General features: G+C 35.2%; 1 protein-coding gene across 27 annotated transcripts in view; it reads right to left on the reverse strand.

Moving 5' to 3' along the window:
* DST (dystonin) overlaps positions 1–21,305 on the reverse strand; it is a 608,843-nt gene that overhangs the window by 135,802 nt on the left and 451,736 nt on the right. For all 27 annotated transcript variants that reach the window (XM_072642521.1, XM_072642508.1, XM_072642527.1 and 24 more), the window contains 8 exons: positions 19,319–19,552; positions 18,347–18,613; positions 13,263–13,808; positions 9,628–9,804; positions 7,530–7,653; positions 4,840–5,048; positions 3,918–4,235; positions 3,205–3,371 (listed from right to left, as the gene is read on the reverse strand). In XM_072642521.1, coding sequence (XP_072498622.1) covers positions 3,205–3,371; positions 3,918–4,235; positions 4,840–5,048; positions 7,530–7,653; positions 9,628–9,804; positions 13,263–13,808; positions 18,347–18,613; positions 19,319–19,552 — 2,042 coding nt within the window. The remainder of the gene's footprint in view (positions 1–3,204; positions 3,372–3,917; positions 4,236–4,839; positions 5,049–7,529; positions 7,654–9,627; positions 9,805–13,262; positions 13,809–18,346; positions 18,614–19,318; positions 19,553–21,305) is intronic.

Consider the following 21,305-nt stretch of genomic DNA (forward strand, 5'->3'; position numbering starts at 1 on the left):
ATCTCAAATTGCCCCCTGATATAAAACCCCACAATTTTAATATCAATATTCTCTCAGTCTTCATACATTACTAAATCAAACAATGAAAGGAAATGGGGTAGAAAATTAAGTGTCCAGAAATCACGGTTTAGGAGCTAGTCCTTCTCAAAAGAACTTGGGGATAGAATTAGGAGGACAGTACTTCTATGTAACCATGTTCTAAGCAATGTGGGTACTCCCTGAAAGAGTACAGATCATAAAACAAATATATTTACCTAACTTGTACAACTATTGTCCATACCTTGCCTGTAACCCAATATAATCCTACATTTATAACCTGATATTCCTTCCTCTAGGATGAGAACAACAAATTAATGGAAAACAGAAGACCTAACAGTGTTTCTATAGTAACCTGTTTTCATTTTTAATGAAATACACTTGGCCTCCAAGAATTTTATGGGGTAGAGCAAAACACAGTTGTTAAGGGTTTCCTTCAATAAGGAAACTTTCAATCATGTTTGCCATGTGTCATTTAAAATCATAAAAGACTCCCTGACAGAGGCAATAACAGAAATTACTTTATTCTAGCATCCTCTATCAGTATCAAGTGAAGCACAAAAATACTTACTAATGGTACTCAGCACTGTCATTAAGAATATCATGCACAGAGTTCAAATGGAAGATGGACTCCCTATAGACAATGATACAAAGACTCCTGTCTTCTGTGATTGACTTTGTGCATCAAGCCCCCAAATATTATCAAGTTTTTCCAGTAAGATCCATAGTCACTCAAAGAAGATCAATGAACAATACACATGGGGAAAACCAAGTGGATAATGCTGATATTGCTCAGATTATGACATTCAGTTGAATGGGCAATCCTTTGAGTTGGTGCATCCATACATCTCTCTTGGAGAGATACTAGATATGGACAATGAGCTAGGTACAGATGTGAATTATATGAAGAGAAAAGTTAAAAAGGACTTGGAAATCTGCAGGATTTTCAACAATCTCAAGGTTTAAAATAAATCTTTTAAAACAAATATCCATAATCCTCCAGGGATGGTATATGGCTACATATCATGGAAGACTGCAGTCTCCAAAGAATCAAAATGGTGAATAATGCAAAGGACAATGGAGTGCCATAATGTGTGGCACACTCAAGAAACAGAAAAGATATTATTCAAGAAAAAATAATAGGGAAAAGGAGGTAGGTTAGTTATGAATCCATCTACAGCAAAAAATAACAGATAGGCAACTTGAGCACTGCACTATTAAACATTAGATCTCTAGTATTTTGAGTATGTCTCATGTGGAGGATTTCTGGAAACACACAGACAAGTATAACACATAATGGTAAAGCATAGATTGACTGTAATCTGCATCTGTGAGGAAAGAGCACCCAAAATGATAAGATCACAGATCCAATCAAGTATGGAAAATGACTGTAAAAAGCACTAAAAAAACTGAAAATCAAGAATTTTAAAAATGCTATTCTTTCGAACAATCATTATAAATGTTGGCTAGTGTATATGGTTATCAAAGGTATTATAAAAGGTGGCCAGATTTTAGTGTAAACAATGCAGGATGTATTATTACCTGGGAAGAGGAAAAGATAGGATTGGTCATGTATTAAGTAATGCAAAATTCACCAAATATGGAACCAGTAAACATCCCTAATACAATAAAAATGCAACTAGTTACCTGACATTGGGCAACCTTATTTAAAATTTTGCTTCATCATTTTACAGGGTGACTTGTTCCATATGACAATAAAAGTTTAGTTGTAATATACCAAGCATACCAATAAAACTTGAGCAGTTAAGAAAACAAATATAAAAGGGTTTCAAAGGAGAATGAGTAATCTATATGACTGTATGTAAATTGTTTAACTTTTTTTTCAGAAGCAATGGAGACAAGCCCTAGTCTATTCATGTTATATGACATAATATGCCAGGAGGTATTAAAACAAGAAAAGAACTTTAATAAGTGAGGTAAGAAAAGCAAAATAAAACTCACTGATTGTCATGCTAAAGACACAGGACAAAAATGAACATTATAGAAAATGTTGCTATAATCTCTATAAAGTAAAATATTGCTTGATGCTGCATACACCTAATTGGTTCTTTTTTTTTTTTTAACAGAAGGACTAAGAATCTATGACATTTTTAGTATGATTAGATATAAGGATAAAGTACATCTACCCAGATCATGAGCAAAGGGCAAAACAGTGACATTGAGCACATGGGTGACATGTGCGTTGTACATGTGGAATATTGGAACATAAAAAATTCCTGAAGCTGGACTAATTAGTAACAACTGCAAAGCTTATAAATTGGCCCAGTTTGAAAGAAGAAATAGTTTGATGGGATTATACAAGAAAATCAATTTCATTTTGTGTCTGATCTGATGGGAGAGAAGTATATGATGTGACATAGTAGAAAAGAATCTCTGAGTAGGACCGAGAGTACTCACAAATTTGAAAGCAGAAAGCTTCCTCAAGACATAGGTGAGATCAGCTAAGTTTTTCTCTTTTTATATGTTTTAAAAGCAACATTTATCTGCTTAGACTTTACCCTCAACTTCAACAAATCCTTTGAAGGGTCAAAATTCTTCTATAAATGAAAGCAAAGATATTCTATGGGCTTTCACATGAAAGTCTAATTTATTTTGATGAAGTTTAATAATTCCTTCATCTCACTTTAAGGTTCATCCTTTGAAGTTTTCATATACTTTATCTGTCCCATAGACATAATTGTTGAAAAAGGCATCTTTAAAACAGCAGGCATCTTTAAGAAGTAAACACAATTTAAAATAACTTAGATGAATTCATTGCTCTTGACTGTCACTAGACAGATCTCTGATATCAATGTCATTTCCACACTGGCAAACAGAAATAATGAATATGCAAAAAGTTTTAGGAACTAATAATAACTCCTTAAAAGATATCATGGACTACTGGCAAAATTCTTTTTGAGTAATTTCTTCTCAACTAATTTATACTATTTATGTGTAGGAAGTACTGCATTCACAAAGATGTTTACAAACATTGTAATCAGTTTCAATAGAATACAGACATTTTAATTAAAACATCAAGTTGAGTAGTATTAAGGCTACTCAGAAATGTATAAAACTCATTCCAATACTTATGCATATACAGTTGGTTCAAAAATCATTCAATCTGTATGTGAAAGAATAAAGTTCAAGTGAGAAAACCACACTTACTTTTCCTTAATGGTATTCTCTAATTCCTTGAATTTCTTTGACAAAGTATTTGTTTTTTCCAAAAGCAAAGCCTTATCCCCAGGGAAACCATGAATAGATAGTTCCTTTAGGAGGTTTTGCAAAGTTTCAAGATCTTTTTTGCATTCTAAGACTTCATTACTAGACTCCTGTAACACAATAAAATATTCAATTAATTTCATTACTGTTATAATGCATTCCCAGATGCTCTTGGCAAATAAGTTCCAAAGAACACTACTCAAAAGGCAGGAATCCTGCATCCTACCCCAATGAAGATTCATATATTCAAAACAGGTATGCAAATAAATAAGATGCCTGAAATGAAGTATTTTTAAGATGAATAAATATCAAAATATGTCATTTAAATGTTGCTTATTTTGTAAATTTTTTCATATTTTATGCCAATATTACTTTTGCTACATTAGATATAAAGGATGTCATTAACTAATTAATTATTAATCATTAATTAATGTCAGTGTGCTGAGTTAGCCATATTTATTCCAATTTGTTAAGAAACTTCTAGAGAAGGCAATGTTTTAAAAGAGCTTTAAGACACTTTTGTGGCTATAAAGGAACTTAAGAGCACTTAAAAATGTGACCCTATATTGTGTTAGTCACAAATTATGAATTTGTAAATTTGTACATGATTCCAGTTCACTAAATGAGCTTGAGTTCTTAGGTGTCAGAAGACGTACTTGAATATACTGGGACAATTCAGTAACATCTTTTCCTGGACCATCCATTTCAACAAGAGCCTGAGCTTTTGTTTCAAAAAATGACTGAAGCTTTTCTGAAAGTCTTTCAAATGATTCTACTTTGGTTTTTAGCTTGTCCAGGTTATCAAGTTTTTCTTTGTGTTTTTTACTGGCTTCTGAAAATCGAACCGACAGATCCTTCATTTTGGCTTGCAAAGAGGATGCAGTAGACGGGTCTGTCGTATCCATAAATTTCTTCACTTTTTCATTCATGGCTTTTATACTGCTCTGGCGACCTGCAATATCTTGCTCCAACATCTAAAACAAACCATATATTGCATATTTACAAATAAAATCACAGAAAGCTTAAGAAATTGACATTCTTAACATATCCAGCTTGAATAACCTGAGACTACAGAACACTAACAGCTGGGATTGAATTACAAGTCTAAACTTTCCCCTAACGAACCTCATCCCCACATCTCTCTTTAAGGGAAAGAAGAGAACAGCTGGCATGTTGCATGAAAGACAAGGAAAGGAACTGCCATTCTTAACAAAACCCAAAATCCAATGGAGCCTAGGGATTATCCACAGTCAGAAGTCTTAAAAGGACAGATGACAAAAAGGTTGATCTGATTGACCTATGTGCAGCTGCTTGGAGCAGAGATAAACAAGGTAGAACACCTTGTAAGCACTGCAAATTATGTAAAATTCATGAAAATGTGCATATATCTGTCAAGATGACAGTGCACACGTGTTTAAAAGCAATATTTTTTCAACATTTAGGTATAACAACTCCCATTTTCCTGTTTGTCTTAAATTCTTCTTAAATCTACTCATTCTCATATAAGCATATGACTTCTTTTTCCCATTTATAAGAAAAAAGATTATTTTTATGTTGGGTTTTCTTAGTAACACTTACCATATTTTTACTGATGATGTCTTGAATAGCAGCAGAGTTTAAGGGCATTTGACCTTGCTCCTTCAGAGAATTTTCAACACTTTCCATCCAATCCAACATTTCATCTAAACCATCCTGCACACTGAGGGATCGGGTTAACGTAATCTGGAGTTTTTCATTCCGCTCATTAACAGACTTAGACAAATTATCATATCTCCCCACAATGTCATCTGATACAAAAAAAAAAAAAGCAGGAGAAGATCAAAATTCTTTCCCTGTTTCTTCACTTTTTAAGGAAAATGCTGAGTAGAATTTTAAAAAATTGAAAATTCAATGGAAAAAGTAACATGTTAAATGACAAATCCTATACAGCACCACAGAAACTAAAATTTAATGTCAAACTGCAAAATGGAAAATTTAATACAAATTTGTAAGAATTACTCTCTACATATATATACAAGATATCCCAACAGCCTTAGTGTGGTTTTAAGCTATAAAACTTTAAAATTTTTAAGCTATAAAAACTTAAAACTTCACTAAGAATTTCGGGACACCCTATATATCTGCATTTACAATTTAATTTGTAGCCATAGATACACCCATACTTCCCCCGTAATTGTTTAGAAATCAGAGCAGCAAACATTTGAAGTTAAGGCTGACTCTCAATCTGTCACTTCAAATTAGCTATACTTATTGAAAACTATCTGGTAAAAGATTCCAGCCAGAGACAGCTGCTTATAAGAAACAGTAAACAAAGTTGTCAAGATTTATCAAGCTCTGCCCTTGATTAAGTGTTCAACCAAAGGCTTGGACATTTTTCACCCACTAAGCACTCACGGTATGTGTACATTCAAAAGGAGATTTGAGAAAAAATAGAAAAGCATCAAAAATTCACTTAAAACAATAAAAAATATCAAATATTACTATGTAGATTTTTCCCCTGAGATCAGATGATGATTTCAAAGAGGTATCACACTCAGGCTTTTCTGCATATGTTTACCAGCAGATAAGGGAAGCAAGTAGTGGTTACTAGAGAAATTTGAACCCTATGCTATAAATTAAAATATATTTTCAGTTATAAGAACTTAAAGCATAGTTTAGAGATGTAAATATGCACATAATGATTTCACTTAGGCAAGGAGCTTTGAATTGCAATACTAACGATATAATATTATTACATCATAGATCTTAGACTACTAAAAAGTTCAAAGACACTAACGTTTAATGTATTCATCATCTCTCCCTAGGAAAAGCCAAATTATCTGTTTTTAATCAGTATTTTATTTATTAGTCACTGACCAAGGGTACTCATAATTATTTCGGGATGTAAAGTTAACTATGTTCTTGCATTTTTAATAAATGGATATTTGATAGTACTTCAGCAAATGATTTTTGCCTCTAGAACATCTTCATAAAACAGCAAATTCCTTATAAACATTATGTAAATATAAGCCTATTTAACCTAAGGAAGCTATTCAATTCATTTTAACATAATGAACATTTTTTGAAGGGTCCAGCTAGATTTGATGACCTCAAGGGTCTCTTCTAGCTCTAGAGGTATCATCTTATGTACTTACTCTTTAACAGAAACACTTTATGTCAAGAAAAGAGCTGAATTTTTTTATTTTTAGAAAACAAAATACAGTTTAAAACATGCCCTCCCCCCCATTCTCCATTAGGCCAATCCTCAAAACAAAGAATCTGCAAGACTCTCAGTGGTTTTTAGGTGGTTATTATTGTCATCACTGTTGTTTTTGAAAGTCTGAAATGTCTTTAGGATGCTTAAAGTATTAAAGATCTTAAAGTATTAAAATCACAAAAGATCATATCACATTCTAAGCAAAGAAAAATGCAACCTAGCTACACAGCCAGCAAGTCAGTACTCATAAAAGGCATATGTATCACTAAACAATGTTTTTAAGTCCTTAAAATTTTTAGTTTATGTTACATTTTCATTTATAGTATATGGGTTAAAATTTCTCCAGTAATCATTTATCAGCTGGTAAACAAATGCAAGAAAATTAAAACAAAATAACCTTGAGGTATAGTATTTCCATGGATCTCTCAAAACTGTAGCCCCATGAACAATTTCTTGCAGTATGTAGGATTACAAAAGAGTTAATATTCTTCCACAAAAAACTTTACAAAGTCCCATCATACCTTCTGTCTAAAATATGCTATTAGAATTCTCCATGTTATACTTGTTTTGAAATATGCTTAACCATCTGCTATTGAAGTGTTTTAATTTTTATACTTAGGAATCCATAAACACACACACACACACACACACACACACAACTATGGAAACAAAAAAGCTAAAGTTAAAAAACTCATACTTTTATTCACTCAGCAATATTTATGGAACAACTATTGGATAAATACACATCACTACACTAGGCTGAAGGTAGATTACAAAGGAGTGAATTCCATCCTTATAGAGCTCACTAATCTTATCAGAAAGAAAAGCACCTATTAAAACACATATGTGCAATTACAACTAAAGACAAGTTCCTGGGACTGCTGAGTAAGCCAGGGTGGCTGGACTAAAATTGCTGGCAAGATCTGATGGCAAACGTGAGCAGCATTCTGAAGGAGCAAAGAGACATAGTTTCACAGAATTAAGGAATGTAATAGTGGAAAAAATCCTACAAGTTATTAAATTGGCTGCATTTAGGTAGTGAATCAAGAGATGAGGAAGTTAATAAGCTTACCCAGTGTTTTCTGTATATCATTCTTGTCTGGCAATAAAGCTCCCCTGGTATCTAAAAGCACTTCTGCTGTTTTTTTCAGTTTCTCCACAGCAACCTGGTAGATGGATACTTGTCCTTGAAGAACCTGCAGAATTGGATGACTTTTTCACTTAGCACTCAGTAGGGTCAAACTATAACTTCACAGTATATAAGTAATACCTCAGTGAAGTGGGCACAGTGGAGCTTTTCACTGTTATAAATCTATTTTTAGAATAGAATAGAAAGCAACCATTAATAAAGGATTCAGAGAGCCAGAATATTAGGAATCTATTTTTCAGACATGATCTTGCATGTGTCTATAATGTTCTTCCTGGCTTTCTAACTGCCTCCCCCATGCTGGTGTACAAAAACAGCAAGTAGATACAGGAGAACTCTCATTCTCAACAGTAGGATTAATCCTGGTCCTAGACAAGGGCTCTAATTAACTCTAGTTAACATTGCTATTGGGTCAGTTTTGCTGCTGATTGTGCTTTGATCTTAGTGATCTACACAGTGGCTGGGTCTCTTAACTTGACCACCAGTTCTCAAGAGGGAATGTTGACACACACAGGTACTAATTCTAAGTGTGTAAGACCGGAACTTATCACCTGCCATTTGGATTACTACTGATGACCTAATGCCATTGTCCTTTATCCTTTACTGACACCTTTATTTCCATCTTGGCTTGGGTACCTTCCCCTTAAGTTGATTTCTTCGTCCCTAATTTGTGAGGCAACTAGGTGGTGCTATGGATAAAGCACCAGACCTGGAGTCAGGAGTCCCTGAGTTCAAATCTGGCCTCAGTCCCTGACTAGCTGTGTGACCCTGAGCAAATCACTTAACCCTGTTTACTTCAGCTTCTTCATCTGTAAAATAATCTGGAGAAGGAAACGGCAAACCACTTTTACAAAGAAAACACCAAATGGTGTCACAAAGGGTTGCATACAACTGAAACTACACAACAAAAGTCCCAAATCTACTTTCAGAATGGGTGTTCCCATACAACAATGTATAAATTGTGTCCCTGAGCCTATATTTAGATGACCAGTCTCCTCTCTACTTAAATTCCCAAGGCTATATTTCCTTAACCTGGCTTGGGGCACCGAATCCATTTCTGAACCCAGTTATAACAGCATTATAAAAAAAAGTTTTTTCTCTATTTTTTGTAGGAAAACCCCCCAAATTCATGAAATCAGATCTTTAGCAATTTGCAGCTTTTTTCAATACAAATTTGCATTTCTTCATATGTGCTTATACTTTCTACTTCAATCTTGTTGTTCTAGTTTCTTATTTACAAGTTCTTTGCAAAAGAGTTGTGTATCAACTGCTTGATTTTACATTTTTAAACTACTTCACTTTGTTGTGTTGTTAGGTATGCTTAGAGATACTTAAACTACTAGTTTGATTTTTTTTTAGTTAAAGAGCAGTCATAACCCTCTCCACTGGACAAGCTATTAATGATCTAAAAGCATGGTTTTTTTTTTTATTCATGTGCCTTTCTTAGCCATTTCTACATTCTCAGAAAATTAGCCTGCAGATTCCAATGGAGATCCCACTGGTCTTCTAAACTAAATTGGTAGATACCCAATGATGAAAATTTCCTCAACAAAGTTTTAAAATCCAAGAAATCTGATAATGCATAGATAAATTGGCTGAATCAAAAATCTTGTCGTTTATTATTACCATGGTCTCACATCACAAAATATTTCCTCTCTACTGGCTGCTTCTTATTAATATGCAAACATATTCATGTCTCCCTCATTTTTCTTTAAATGCCCTTGAGTACTATTATTCATTGACTTTATTCATTTACTCCTCAACCCCATAGCTTCTATCCCTATCATTCAGAGTATGCTCTCTCCAACTACAATCTCCCAATTAAGGACTCCTACTAGTCTCCATCTTCCTTGACCTTTCTGCTTCTGTCTTCCTGTAGCTATTGTATTCTCCTCCTCCATAATACCAGACTGTACATACTTACAAATGTAGGACCTAGAAACAAAATAGCCTCCAGGTTTGTGGGTTCATGAATAGAAATGGATAAATTTCCATCCCTTCCTTCCTTGTTTGCTTCTTTTACCTTAGTTTCTTCCAGTTGGCGCTGGAGATTTTTTGGATCTGTGGCTATGGGTTCCAGTAAGTGTTTGTTTGCTGCTGTCTCACAGGACTGGAGCCCAGAGAGAAGTCCCGAAGAGGCATCTTCATAGTGCTGATATTTATCTACCAGGTCTTTCAGATTATTTCCAAGGACACTGCACTGAATGATGAGAAGGGAATATTTAAGAATACCTTAAATATGACTACTGACATTGGTACCAAAGTGGCTTTCAGAAGACAACACCTTAGATAATGTAGTTTTTAAATCTTCATTCAAGAATTAGCCAAAGTGATTGAAGCATCTCAGATGGATAAAATTGCATTCCATGTAGCTTAACTTACTTTAGAGTCAGTTCATCTCAATACTTCCAGCAAGTCAAAGCATGACAAGAGACAGTTCTGGTTTTTACCCATTCAAAAACATACCTATATAAATCTTAAACATCAGTAAGCTTCAGGGTAAAAACCTAGACTGTAGAAAAAGTAATTATTATCTGTTACCATTTTTTGATGTTTTTAATTATTCTCAGTCACCAAAATCATAAGAGAGTTTAAGTAATACCTGAATGACAGTTCACTAGATATGATAAAAATCACTATAATCAGAGAAATCAAAACTTAGCAACATTTTCACATATATAAGCTTAGCCTTAAGATATAAATGTCTTTAAGAATTACTGAAGATTGCCTTCAAATCAGGACTTGGCTAACCAGAGCAGGTATTGAGTGATTTGAGTAACTTGAAACTAGTGGTTAATAATGGAAACTGGCTAACAATTGGGTCATTTTCTAGGAGCACAAAAAATGAGTACAGTCTCTTGGGTGGAAGATGCCCATCCTTATACTACAATTTAAAAGGATCTTCAGATTTGTATTTACTCTACTTGAGTGTGAAACTTACACTAGAAACTTCCATGTTTGTGAAGCTGAGGGGAAAGGGCTTTAAGGTTAGAGAATACATTTTTTTCCTCAAAAGTGACACTAACATAATCCTACAGGTTGAGCTGTTGTAGTACGGGTGAATTCTGGGTCTATTGCTTTGCTAGTAGAGTAATGAGATCTGTTGAGAACAGGCATAATAATCTCAGCCAAATCACAAGAGGAATCCTTTAGGGTTACCTCAGGTTAGTTAGGGAGAGTAGATCTCTACTTGGCCAACAGAAAATTGTTACTAATGGATATTTTGAGAAAGTGCTACCAGAAAATCCTACAAAGAGCCCTGAGAAGATAGGAGAGACCACACCAGTCTGGCATAACAGCTGAGGACCATCAAAGAGAAGGGAAAAACAATCTGTCACAAAAGGAGCCCCAAAAGGAACTTAGACCAAGAGAGAAACTAGAAAATATTCCATGTGGTAGTTGGGAAAAATAGAATTTAAATTGGAGAATTTTAATGTTCCCTTATTTCTTTTCCCGATTAGTAAAATCTCCTTTATAGAATAGAGAGCATATATATGAAATTGAGGGTTTGACACTAGATGTCTAATGGCCCTTCTAACTTTAAATCTATATCCTGTGAACTACTGGTTCCAGTATAGTTTGGGTAAAGGACATCCTCATATTTCTGGATGAGAGTTTGAACCCAGAGAGTGACTACTCTATCCTCTTCAAAAAAAAAAAAAAAAAAAAGCTACATGTTGGGTAGCAGAGAAATTGATAATCTGTTTAGTACAGGAAGTTCCTCACCAGGATACCCCCACTAATGATATGAAAAGTTCAGTTAAAAATAGATAAGAGTTACATATAGAACTAGAAAAGGTGAAATAGGAATTGCTTGGTATCTATACATTCCTCCATATAGCATTATAATGCTATTGACTGAAAATGAACAACATTTATTGGATTGTTTTAAAAAATTACTTACTGTGAAACAGACTGATTAAAGAATAAATCATTTTATTAAGGACACACTATGAATTATCCCTCATTAAAACTTAGCATTAGCTATTTAAATCACTGACCTATTTTTACAAACCCTAAAAACATCTTTGAACTATTTTTCCTTATCTATAAGATGAGAGTTGGACTCCCACCTCTAAAATTTCTGATTCTATGGTTTTAACTTAGAAAAGAAACTTTGTAGGAGGCATACTTTTGATAGGAAAACAGTAACTACCTTGTTTTTTTTAATCAGCCTCCCTCCCCCCACTAATGTGGTTTATTATTAAAATACCAAAAAGCGTACACTTCTAGTGTGTTAGTATTGTTATTTTTCTACAGAGGAATGCGCATGAGAAAAGCAAAGACCCTAGAAGCTAAGCAAAAGGGGAAGGGAAGCCTCATGTTTAACTTTGTTTGCTAAGTCAGTCTGACCTTGTTAATGATTCTAAAAGCAACTCTTAATGTTGTGTTTGAAAAATGAGATCTCTCCCCTGCCCAAAAAAGATAATAAAGATTAAAATAGTCCCCAATTCATTAGGTGTTCAAACAGTTACATTGAGTGAACAAATTTACAAGCGAAACTGTTTGTAGAGATAATTCATAATCACTTTCACAGACTAAAGAGGCATCAAAGACATGGGGACAGCGTGTTCTTTCTGCTTACAACTGATACATAGTCTCCCCCTAGTGGCCAAGTAGTAACCTGTATAGACCTGTATTAGAGCAAAATGGTGCTGCTTGTCACTTGGAAAGCATATTTAAAAAAAAAAAAAGTTATAACCTTCTAAAAATCAAAACAACTCTGAGGTTTCACTGTACACTCAGAAAATGGTCAAATATGAGAAGAGTCAATATAGGAGGGACTGTGGAAACATAGGTATAAAAATATACCTATTGACCCAACAATTCTGGAAAGCAATTTGGAATCATGCAGTGAGTGATTATAATGTCCATATCCTATGACTCAGACATTCCACTACTAAGCATATTTGAAAGGCAGTCAATTACAAAAATTCATAATAGGTACCAAAATATTTATAACAGCAATTTTTTTTGTGTAACAGCAAAGAACTAGAAACAAAAGACAGATGTCTATCAACTGAAAAGAAGCTTAACAAGTTGTAGTACATGAAGGTAATAAAATATTAATGTATTTTAAGAACTTATGATGATGATGAACGTAGAGAAGCATGGGAAGAAATGAACTTATATAAAGTAAAGCAAGTAGAACCAAGAAAATGACTAAAACAATCTAAGTAGAAAAGACAACTAAAAAGAGAATTGAAATTAAAAGCTGTGAAATTATAATAGTCAAATTTGACACCAAGGAAGAGATATGAAAATATCTTTCCCCCTACCCATACGCTTTCTGGAACAGACCTTTTTTTAATGTTGGTTACTTTTGCTGAACTTTTTTTTCTTGTTCTCTGTGATAATGAATAACTGTGGGAGAGATATGTTATGAAATGTGTGTAATTTTAAAACAAAAATATTAAAAATTTATTTGAAAAGTTATACTCTCCATGAGTCTTGTATACAAATTGAGAAGGGAAAGATGAGAGAAAGCCTAGGCTAAAAAATATGTCCTTTTTCCACTTTTAATTTAAGATTTAACTCCTGTAACGAAAGCCAAATAAGCTTTCATTATATAATAAATATAATAATATACATACAGAATTATATAAAAATATAACCTATTCTCCACCTCTTCCTCCCAGAATTAAAGGAAAAAGTTACCTTAGCATAGAGAGATTTGAAACGCTCACTGGCAAGGTCCAATTTTCCTTGTACTTCCTTGTATGTTGCAGAAGTGTCAAAATTATCCTTGTCACCTTTGCCACCATCTTTTTTGCTGCAAGACTTGGCAGCCTCTAAGACTCGGTGTCCAGAAATTGTAATGTACCTTAAGTCGCCTTTGTGAGAAATGACATCTTCTGAAAAACTCTTCTGCCTCTTTAGCTTGGTCATTATTCCATTGAAATCATCAGCACCAGCCTCTAAGTTCTCAAGTTCTTGCTCTGACTGCTGCAGCCAACTATCAAACTCACCATAGTCTGCATCAAACTTTTCTAATTCTTCTTGTAGAGAGTTGGTCAATTTCACTTTCTTCTCTGACTCTGCCAAGGCTGTCTCGTACTGAGTCTTCAATTCCTTCAAATTCCTCTGTAGTTTCTCTTTCTCTTCTGAAGACAGGTAGTGACCCTGTTTCTCAAGTAAAGCTTGTGCGGACTGGGTAGCTATAATCACCGCCTGATGCTGAGAAACAATCTTCTCATGCTGTGCCTAGAAGAAAATACAAAAATCTAAGTTCACTTCAAAACCAGCATCCTTCAAGTGAAGATCTGCATTAAGTCAAAGTTTTCTGTCATTTCAATTTCATGGATTAGTACCCCACCTCAAAATTACCATTTTCAAGTTCTACAAATATTTGCAAGCAGCTAAATATTCCATTAGAGGCTGGGAAATGGAAAGAGTGATAGACAAAGAGGCAAGGAAGACCCAAGTTCAAGTGTTTCTTCAGACACTTGCTGTTTAAGCCTTGACAAGTTATTTAACTTCTCAGCCTCAGTTTCTTCTCCTTTAAAATGGGAACAATAGACCACAGTAATTTAGTGTTTGATAAACCCAAAGATCCAAGCTTTGGGAATGAAAATTCATTATTTAACAAAAACTGCTGTAAAAACTGGAAAACACAATTCCTCCCTCTTGAAAGAGCAGTGGGGGCTGACAGAAGTTAAATGTTGCATATGCATTTAGTTGCTGTTATTTTGCTGATCAATTTTGCTTTTAGATTTTTATTGTCACAAAGAGGGCTTGATGGAACAGGGCATATCAGAAAATGTCTACAATGTTAAATACAAAAGTCATTTAATAAAACTTTGAAAATTAATAATGTGTTGGTGATTCTAGAGAATTTCTTAATTTCTCCAGGGGACAATCATATCATTTCCAGACCAATTTTTAACACTATTATAAAATGAATGTGTAGTGAGACTACAAAATTTTATCCCTCTCTATCTAGGTAAGAGTTCTCTAGGTAAGGCTCTCTTCATTTCCTCTGTAATGGATATAGCAGAAAGTTGCCTAGGATTAATTACACTTGGTTTCTCTGACCTATCTGCATAGCAAGGTATAGAAAACTGGGAGGAATGAACCTGCAAAGATGCCTGTGGGCTTTAAGGGACAACTGGGAAGTTAGTGGAGTGTGTTTAATGGATGGACGTTTTTCTATGAGCCCAGAGATTGGGAAAACTGCACAAAGGAGTAATACAAAGCCAGGTCCTTTCTTTGACATTGCATCGGCACTAGACCATAAGTGAGTATGAGCCTCCAGACTAAATAGAGGAGTTGTAAAAAATATATATATTCCCTACTCTCAAGGGTAAGCACTGCTGAGACAATGCCTACTGAGGTCTGAGGGGGAGGGCAAAGGGGACAACTCAGATCATGATGAAATGAGTCAAACAGGAAATCTAGAGAACTTTAAGGAAAGTGGCAAGCTAGACTGAGCTAAGAGTCAGAGAACCTGGAGAGAAGAGCCTCAGTAGGAGATAAAATATTCAGAAGCTACTTTGGAGTGATGCTGCTGGGGGCTGGGTGTAATACATAACTATATTGAATAAGAAATGTTTTGTGTAGAAAGTTGTGCTTGAGAAGAGTTTTGCTTTTGGTTGGTTTAGTTTGAGTTTGTTTTTTGAGCAGAGTTTGAAATAAAACACAAAGGATGAGGATACAGATATTGGAGACAACTAGGACAAAGGCATAGCTATCAGGAAAGACATGCCAGGCAAGGCATGGAAATGGGACTGTTATGTATAAGAAATATCAAGGTAAATCTAGTTGGACCTCAGAGTATAGGAAAAGTCATAATACGGGACATAACAAGGTAGAAAAGGCACATTGGAATCACAGTGTAGAGGATTGCTAAAGGAAAACAAAGGAATTTAAATAAGGTCTTTAAAATAATAAGATAATAATAAAAATAATTTTAAAAGTAAAGAATTGGAGTTCAAAAGTATGTGAGGTTAACAAGTTTCAGGGAGAAGGTTGTTTATTGGGAGATATCATTTCTATGGGCTCTTATATAGATTTTACGTAATTTAGCAAACATGTTAAAAAAAACTTTTATTTCTTAGACATTTGTGAGTCTTATGTTTGTAAGAGGAACTAGCGACAACCATCTGAATGGTGTCAAATGGTAAGATTCTCAGTTTATCTGGGTGGGTCCAATGACCCAAAGAAATGAAAAGAGTTTCAAAGAATACGTAGATACTTAATGTCATGAAAAAGCTGCTCAAGTGTCAAATACACATACATCTTATGTTGGCTTTTATAAAGAACAAAATTCTAGTAGGACATTTCAATGCTTGGTAGCAAAATAAAGTAAGAGGCTCAGATATGAAATATGAACAGAACTGCCCATGAACCAGAAACAGTGGTATCAAGGCAAGGCAGAGACTATGATGGGGATCAGGGAAAGCTTCATGAAGAAGGCAACACTGGGGCAGAATAAGGAAACCAGGGATTCTGGGAGGTTAAGGGAGGAAGATATACATTCTATATATGGAGAGAAGACTGTACAAAGGAATGGAGACTGAAGATGGAATGTCACATGTAATGAGTAACAAAAAAGGTCAGTATGCTTGGACCACAGATGCAGGAAGGCTAGAAGGGTAAGTTGGAGACAGGTTTGGAAGAACTTTCATAACCATATAGAGGAATTCATATTTAATTTCAAAGGCAATAGGAAGCCATTAATTTAGGGGAATGATGTGGTCAGGCTATAATTTAGAAAAATTATTTAGCAGCTTTGTGGAGGGCAGATTGGAGTAAGGAGACACATATGAGAAAGGGAGATCAATTAGGAGGCTATCGTAATAGTGCAGATGAGAGTGATGAGAGCCTGAACTTGGGTAGGGACTGTTCAAGTAGGAAGAAATCAAATAAGAGAGACGCTGTGAAGTTAGAAAAAAACCGATTGGATATGGTGGAGTGAGAAATAGTAACAAGTTGGGATCAGATAGGGGAATGAAAGAAAGTTCTTTCAACAGATTTTTATTAGATCACCATTTGATTTCATGTATGTCATAATCCTATGACCAAAGTCCTTAACAAAGCATTCTCTAAAAAAAAAGCGGGGGGAGTGTTTAAGACTTGATACGATGCAAAGACTGAAGGCAAAGGCAGAATCTGAGATTGTATCCTGGCTCTTCAATTTCTTATATGTCTGACCATGAACAAGTCAATTACCCTCTTGGGTCCTCAATATTCTCATTTCTAATGAGAGGAAACTAAACTAGATGAACTTCTAGATTTCTTTCTATGATCCTAAGGAAACTGAGGTAAAGTCATAGGATCCTAGATCTAGAACAGAAAGGGACCATGTAATCAAACTGACCTGCTCATTTTATAGATAAGCAAATTCATGAAGGTTAAGAGATTTGCCCAAGGTCACACAGATAGGGAGTAGCAGAGTGAGGATGTGAATTCAGGTCCACTGACTCCAGGGGGAGCACTGTTCCTCCACTGATCCAACCACACAGAGTCACAGAGAGGTTTAATGGCCATCATGGAATCTCAGAGTCATAGATATGGGACCAGAAGGGATCTTAGGGGTCATCCAGTTCAACCCTCTTATTCTCAGATGAGGAAACTTAAGCCTAAGAAAGGCTTACCCAAGATCATGTGGCCTTAAATTAGATTTTCTTACTTTGTACTTATCCATTTTTCATAGCAATAATGATAAAATATATTGGTAATTGGCTTTTTAACTTATCAATCTGATCTCACATGTATTACCTTGTCTTTATCTTGACAAGTATGATTTAATGTATGTGGGTGAGATATTAGAACCTTCATTTTGTACATAAGGAAACTGAAATACAGAGAGATTCGATGACTTGATTAGGGTCATCTGAAGAATTTAACAGCACAATATTGGAAGCCTGGCCTTCCAACTCAAGCCAATGTCCTTTTCTTTTAGATTATGATAAAGTTCTTATTCCTTATAATAATGCCTCCAAATTCTGAAGGTTATTGTATTTTCCAGCTTATTTCCTATTTGGGGAAATGAACAGCTAAATAATTTATGGTCTGACATGGATAAGAATTGCATAAGATTACAAGGGTAGGTAGCAATCTGCACTGACTTTAGAGAGAACCCACCATCCATGAAATCCATTCAAGTGTTTACATATAGCAACATGACAAAAAGGTAGTATGATGTAATGGATAGAGAGGTATCCTCAAAGCCAGGAGAAAGTGGATTTTGAGTCTCAGTCTTGAGATATATACAGACTTTGTGTACATCCTTCGTTGCCGAAGAAGACCATGCCATCAGAGAAATGATGACATGATTTGCACTTGACTTTGTTTTGAGTGTTTAAGAAGTAGACAGGGCCTGGCCCCTTTAATGAGGCAAAGAAAAAGAAAGACATTTGGTTGGGAGGGAAACAGCAACAGTTACTATTGATAATCACTCTTAAGCCAGGAGGGTCCAGAAGAGTCCTTAGGCAGGAGCCTATTGGCTTGCAAGCTTCAAAGTGCAGTAGGTCTAAGGTTTTTGGAAAGGAGAGGAGGGGAGGGGAGGGGAGAAGATGAGCAGGGGAGGAGAGAAGAGGAAAGGAAAGGGGAGGGGAGGGGAGGTGAGGAAACAGGTTTAAGTGACTTGGGTGTATGTATGTATGCACGTATAATATGTGTATAATATGTAGAGACTTTCCTCTAGTCTATGTTTTCTGTAAAGGTAAGCCTGATACTGTCTATTTCAATTAACATATACATTTCACTGTACCAGCGTTCAGAAATAGTCACATACATACCTTTACTTTCTGGTATTGTTGATTCAGATTTCCCTCTGTGGTTCTTACTTGTCCATCACCATCTATTTCCATCAAGTTACCATTAACTTCATCCTCCTCTCCAATCATGGAATTGATGTCACCTTCTTGAAAATGAGTTCCATTTTGTTCAATCTCCTGGTGAGATTTCTTCCCTGCCCTTTCTCCTTCCTTATCTACATTTGATAACCAATCCAAAAGATCTTCTATTTTGTTTTTACTCTCTTCCAGCTGTGCTACTGCTGCAACCTAAGCAAAGAAAATTAGGAGATGGAATTGTATTTTCCAACCTCACTGTAAGTCATTCAACAGTCAATATTTAGACTATCTTGCAAAAGCAATACTTTAACCTCAATATCTAACAACTGAAGGATATATTACAACTATGTGCTTATTTTTAGAAGCCAGTTACTTTGAAATCTGTTCAAATAATATGTCATACCTATATAATAATCCACCACAACTCCAAAGGACTCATGATGTCAAATCCTATCCACCTCTAAATAGTTGATAACTTTTGGAAATGGGTTTTGTATGATTTCACAGGTATATTGGGTATTTCTTTCCTTCTCGATTGATAAGGGAAGGGAATGGAGGGAAGGAGAACATTTGGAACTAAAAATAAAATAAAAACCTTTAAAAAATAACATATCATAAAATCTTAATAACCACTTCCAACACTAGTTTTTCTAAGAGAGAAAAAAAAGTCAAAATGTAACATCTTAAGACTCCATTCTCATTATACTCATTTCAACAAAATTTGTCAGAGAAAATTAGCAGGGAAGCTCTGACATCTTTGGGCTTTTTATTAAGTTTATGTGCTTCCCCTAAAATGTAGAATTCTCTTCTTTTTCCTGAGCTTCAAATAACACCCTTCCACAAAATCAATGAGAAGACACTTCTTTTAGCATTGCTCTCTCTAATGGTAAACAATACACGTATTTGCATAAATACCTTTTCTGTTTCCTGCTTAATTGCTGTGGTGACTGCCTTGTCGAGTTCCTTTTTTGACTGTTCAGCCTTCTGGTTCAGTTGCTCACACTTCACTTTAGCTTCCCTGAGTTTCTGTTCAATTAGGGCTTTGTCCTCCTGTGATAGTTTTTCCCCATTCTCCATCAGGAACTTCTCAGTCTTTTTCACTTTCTCTGTCAATGCCTGTGCACTTTTCCGCATCTCCTTCTGTAGCTCCTTGTTAGGAGGATAACAGGAAGAGGGGAGAAAAAGGTGAAATGATTAAATCAGTGTCTGTTCAATAAGCCTCTATTCAACAAATACATATCAAGCAAGTGATGCACATATAGCCACGTACTAGAAGCTGGGAAGAGAGAATATTTAAATAAGACACAACTGCTGTCTTTCTGGAGCTCACACACGAGGCAGGAAGATATGATACAATGTGTATAATCATACTCTGTATTACATGACTAGAGCATTAGAGAATTACAAAACAAAATGCTGGGGTTAGGAGTGAGGTGAGAGGAGAATCCCGAACAGGGATGAAGAAAGTTTCATAGAGTAACTGTCACGTCAGTAGGGCATTAAAGAACAGATTCATGTTCAGCTAAATAGAAGCAAGTAGCTTTGAAGTAAGGAGGTGGGAGACCTTAGTAAACCTAAGGGCTTCTGGATAAGCCCAGGTCTTAGTGAGCTGATAAGAGTTGATAAGAGAATGACCAGAGTTATAAGTAATATGGGGCAAATATGGTGTTGCCCCCATGGTGCCAATGTAATGTGAGTAAGGGGTCCAGAGAAGGAGTACCTTCCCCCTCTCAACAACCATCATTCCTAAACTTTGCCTCATGCGACTTCCATCAGCTTTATTGTCATTCCCCAGGATCCCAATGCCACAGTGTCCCTTTTCCTGGTCCTACTTTCCCCCCTAGCTTCCACAGGCATGACAGTCAAAACCACTCCATCTCCAATCATTATTATACCTGTGGTCACAATGTCCTCTGTACTCACTGGTCATATCCCATGCATCCCCTTACTGCTCCCCCCCGCCAAAAGAAAAAAACACATTTTCTAGTTATGGCTTGAAATGGGACTAGGCATTCTAAAACCAACCAACCAGACAACAAACAAAATAATCTCAATTTTTTTTAAAAAAAGTAGGCAAAATATTTATATTTCTTAGGCTCCAATGATCAAAACTACAATCTATAAATTGAAGTCACAAAGTAGAGCTTTGGGGTTAAATACAAAATATAGCTTTCTAATGGGAAACATCTAGCAATAGATTGGACACCTCAGGAGAAGTCAAATTCCATATCACTAGAATATCAAGCAAAAGTTAGGTAGTCATCAGCCAGGAATGTTCCAAAGGGACTTCTACATTAGGTGGAAGGACAAAATAGAAGATCTCTAAGTTCAATTCCTGTGATGTTTAGAATCAAACCCAATGATTCACTGCATTTTACCCTTTTTTTGCAAATGAACCGAAAAAAGTAAAATGTCAGCAGGCAAATGAGTTCATTACTGACAAATGGTATAAAAGAAAGGACCAACTTATTAAAGAGATTGAAATAGGAATGTTAAAAATTAGATTTAACGATAATAGCTTTGTGGATTGAATATTTAGTTCTCAGTTGGGTTTCTTTTCAAACTCTTACCTAAGAATGTTAAATATGTATATAGTTATTTCAAAAAGTCAATATGTTGCTCTCCAGTAGCATTTTTTATTCCCCACAAAGACCATTTCAACTTGATATAAATGAAAGAGAATGAAATGGGGCTAAACTATATGAAGGGCCTGAGAACAACTGATTTAGCAGGAAAAAGGGTGATAAGATCAGAAACTTATATGTGTCAAAGAAAAATCCTCAAGCCCCTATCTGTTAGTAACTTGGATTTCAATAGGACCAAAATTTCACTTCATAGAATAGGCTATTTCTATATCATGTCTCTTTCTTATGCTGAACTCTCAAGAAATTCACATCATATG

Source organism: Notamacropus eugenii, chromosome 2 (genome assembly GCF_028372415.1).
Source record: "Notamacropus eugenii isolate mMacEug1 chromosome 2, mMacEug1.pri_v2, whole genome shotgun sequence".
Lineage (NCBI taxonomy): Eukaryota > Metazoa > Chordata > Mammalia > Diprotodontia > Macropodidae > Notamacropus > Notamacropus eugenii.